This window comes from Sinocyclocheilus rhinocerous, unplaced genomic scaffold, assembly GCF_001515625.1.
Source record: "Sinocyclocheilus rhinocerous isolate Xijiao unplaced genomic scaffold, SAMN03320098_v1.1 scaffold4462, whole genome shotgun sequence".
Taxonomy (NCBI): Eukaryota; Metazoa; Chordata; class Actinopteri; order Cypriniformes; family Cyprinidae; genus Sinocyclocheilus; species Sinocyclocheilus rhinocerous.
The window spans coordinates 12050-16228 of NW_015647436.1; the positions used below are offsets into that span (position 1 = coordinate 12050).

The window sequence follows — 4179 nt, forward strand, 5'->3', positions numbered from 1 at the left end:
ATATATATATACATATATATATATATGTGTGTGTGTGTGTGTGTGTGTGTATATATATATATATATATATACATATACACACACACTTTTACATTTTACTTTTTATAATATTTTATAAATGTATTCAATTAAAGGTGTCAACTGTATTTATTTATTTCTACATTTTATATTTTCTCTACTTTCTTTTTTTCCTTTCTTTCTTTTTTTCTGTACAATTTATTTACTTATTTTGGAATACCATGCATAAGATATCGCCGCTGCCTGACAGGTTTCACAGGTATAGAGGTGTTCTGAGAAATCACACCCGTTTCTGTAACCGCAAACAAGGGAGTGACCAGCCAACACAACCACACAGACCACATTTCACTTAGTCATCATCCGTAAGATGTGTTAATATTCACATGACCCAAGTGCATTCACAAGCAGAGCTTAACATAGTTGAAACAATGCAGCTCTATGTCCCTCTCAGTTTTAGGTTTACTGAAGCTGCCGTTCTCACACTGGTGTCGCCTTTACCAGAGCTGCGCTTTTATTAAGCTTCTTCCTTTTTACTTACCTTCCTTTACTTACCTTCTCCCTCCTTTAACAGCTGAGGTTAAGACAGTCGTTTGGGAAACTGGTCTGTGCAGAAGTGTGACTTCTACCCAACAAACCGCTGGTGTATTTAAAGCTCACTGTGGAGCAGCATGGGAAAGTTGCCAGCTCAGCACAAACGTCGCTCCCAAAGGTTGCATTTTTTTTGGCTAAAGGTTCCAGTGGCTTTGGTTACAAAAATCGGGTGGTGCGTGTATAGTAGCAGCACGTGCTTTCAGATGGAGCGGCATTTACTACACAGAGCCGTAGATCACTGACAAGCTACACAAAATCGCGTTTAAAATTGCAGGCGATTCATTGCCGATTCTGAACACGATTTTGTGTAGCTTGTCAGTGAACTACGGCTCTGTGTAGTAAATGCTGCTCCATCTGAAAGCACGTGCTGGAGATTAACTACTAATCACCAGAAGCGGCTTTACTGACGAGATTCGCATGAAAATCGCATTCGATTTTTTGCACAGCCCTAGTACACGTGTACTATTCTGGTGACGAAATTTGCGTCACGCGCACTAAACGCGTAAAAACCGAAGTATACTTTGACCCCTTACTATCTTAATTTTCAAACATTAAAAAAAACATCAGACATTTATTTTGATGGAGCCCATAAAGCTTCTCTTTTGTTGATAAACACTTCTCATTCCAAGATGGTTGTCGCATGTTACGTTCCCAAATGCACGTTAACGCAACCGAAGCTCAGCAGTTTGTGTGGAGCAGCATTTATTGTGAATCGAGTCTCTCTGAGAAACTGAAAACACTGGATCATGAGCTGCTCGTGTGTAAAAGAACACAGCGTCGCGTATGTAATCGTTTTTATGATGCATCGCAATGCTGATGTGAACGATTCGGCTTGGATGCAGGGCTAAAACAATGTAAATTGCTGTGTATAATTGCCACATGATCCTGCCGTTCTTCTTTAGGTATCGGCTCTACTTATTTCCATGCGACGCTGAGCTTCCTGGGGCAGATGCTGGATGAGCTGGCTATACTGTGGGTGCTCATGTGTGCCATCGGCATGTGGTTTCCCAAGAGATATCTGCCCAAGATATTCCGCAGAGACAGGTGCGCTCGCATATCTACACGCAAACACATTCAGATCAAAGTGTACTTGAAGATGCACAACATTCTGCACTACTTTTCTCTTGTTTACTCCTTTCGTCTTCCCCTGTTTCCTTCCCATGTCACTAGATCGAGGTTTCAAATGGTCATCGGCGTCCTGTCAGGGATCACCACCTGTCTGGCCTTCATCAAGCCAGCGATAAACTCAATCTCTCTCATGGCGCTGGGCATCCCGTGCACCGCTCTTCTCATCACAGAGCTAAAGAGGTCAGAGCTCCTGTACAAACACACACACACAGATCAGTCCTCTAGTGCTTTCCATGTTATCGCATTACATATTTATTCCTGTGCGTGTTCGATTTAAATCACAGTGACAGCTTCCTCTATACAGATGCCTCGCTTTATATGTTGATGTCCCTGTAATCTAAATGTGATGTTGTGTATAGGAAAGCATGTGTTTTCCAACTTCAAGGTAGATAAAACTATCTGTTTATATCATGTTTTGTGCGGCTTGATGAGGAGAAGTGTGCTTGTGAAAAGTGCACTTTAGCATTGTTTTAAAAAGAGTACTTGTTATGGAAAAAATATTATTTTAAAAGAATATAATTAAGTGCAGACTGAATGTAATGTTTTCAGACACTGAATTGCATGTTAATTGCAACTAGATAAAAAAGTTAGGTTGGCTTGAGAAAGCCTAGCCCGAAAGTTTAAAGCAGTTGTAAAAGCCTGAAGTTTGAAAAGTTAGATAGATTAGATAGAGCATGATTAGCAAGTAACTAGCATGTTGTTAGCATGATTACCAAGTTACTACCCTGTTGTTAGCATGATTAACAAGTGACTAGCATTTTGCTAGCATGATTAGCAAATAACTAGCATGTTGTTAGCATCATTAGCAAGTGACTAGCATGTTTCTAGCATGATTAGCAAGATACTAGCATGTTTCGAGCATGATTAGCATTCTACTAGCATGATTAGCAAGTAACTAGAATGTTGCTAGCATGATTACCAAGTTACTAGCATTTTGCTAACATGTTTCTAGCATGATTAACAAGTTACTAGCATGTTGCTAGCATGATTAGCAAGTTACTAGCATGTCGCTAGCATGATTAACACGATACTAGCATGTTGTTAACATGATTAGCAAGTAACTAGCATGTTTCTAGCATGATTAGCAAGTTACTAGCATGTCGCTAGCATGATTAACACGATACTAGCATGTTGTTAACATGATTAGCAAGTAACTAGCATGTTTCTAGCATGATTAGCATGTTACTAGCATGTTGCTAACATGATTAGCAAGTAACATTGAAATATGGTAAGACACGCTTGCAATATCAAGCAGCAAAACAGCTAAAAATAGCTGGAAGCGGATGACACCGGAAGCCAGACACAGTACATTTACAAATGGCCGCGTCCACTCCTACGGGACAAATAAGGTGGATAGACATGCATTAAAGGAGTCCACTGAACTTAGCCTTTCTCTTAAGAATCTCTCGTAATAGTTTTAAGTCTTGAAGACGAGTAAAGTAAACTAAAGAGACTGTGTGTGTGTTCGTCCTAAAACACAACACTACTCTCATACTTTTTGTGCTCAATGAGAGTCAAAGGGACATTTGTTCTTAAGCACACATGCTTGAAATCCTCTGGCGTCAGGAAATGAGCGAGATGTGCTTAGACTTCATCTGTTTGCTCCGTAGATGAAGAAACAGGCTTATCAGTGGCTTCCTGAGAACCAGATGCGCTGTTGTGGTTTTCCTGATAGCTCGTCTCTCTGCGTTCAGACCAGTTAGATCTTACTGCGAACCACGGATCAGTTTGTAGCTTCAGAGATTCTCTTCATTTCCCTTGTATCTTATGCTCTTTGTTTTGGCCTCCATGTGTCCTCCTGCTTATAGATTACTTGGAAAAAATGCTTATTAATATCAAGAAACTTACAGGAAGCAGAACAACAGGACATTTCCATGCAGTAATGATGTGTAAAAATTCGTAATTGCAAATATATTTAAATACATTATGCAAGTCTCAATAGAAATAGTATATTTTAGTTTAGATTAAATGCTTGCCAGTACATTCATGCAGTAATTTAACCATATATTTAACCAAGACAATAGTAATAGACAATAGAGTAATTGTGTAAATTACATATAAATATGTCTTACTTAAGTGGGTCAGAAACACTCTTAAAGGGTTAGTTCACCCCAAAATGAAAATTAGGCTGCGTTTTACTCACCCCCCGATGCATCCTAGGTGTATATGACTTTCTTCTTTCAGACGAATCCAGTCGGAGTTATATTAAAAATTGTCTTTGATCTTTCAAGCTGTTTAATGGCACTCAGCGGGTGTTGCATGCTTCAGTCCAAAAGACGTGAAATAAAAAGCGCCCATCCATAAAAAAAAGTGTCTCACACGGCTCTGGGGGGTGAACAAAGGCCTCCTGTAGCGAATCGATGCATTTTTGTAAGAAAAATAAACATATTTAAAATGTAATAATCAATTTAATCTAGCTTGCACTCACTGTTGTACACTGGA

At 39.3% G+C, this 4179-nt stretch overlaps 1 protein-coding gene across 1 annotated transcript in view; it reads left to right on the top strand.

Annotated features, from left to right (window-relative positions):
- LOC107709090 (alkaline ceramidase 2-like) overlaps positions 1-2166 on the top strand; it is a 4232-nt gene extending 2066 nt beyond the window's left edge. Inside the window, exons 3-4 of the mRNA XM_016513493.1 lie at positions 1512-1653; positions 1780-2166. Coding sequence (XP_016368979.1) covers positions 1512-1653; positions 1780-2014 — 377 coding nt within the window. The 3' untranslated portion in view covers positions 2015-2166. The remainder of the gene's footprint in view (positions 1-1511; positions 1654-1779) is intronic.
- Positions 2167-4179: the final 2013 nt, after the last annotated feature.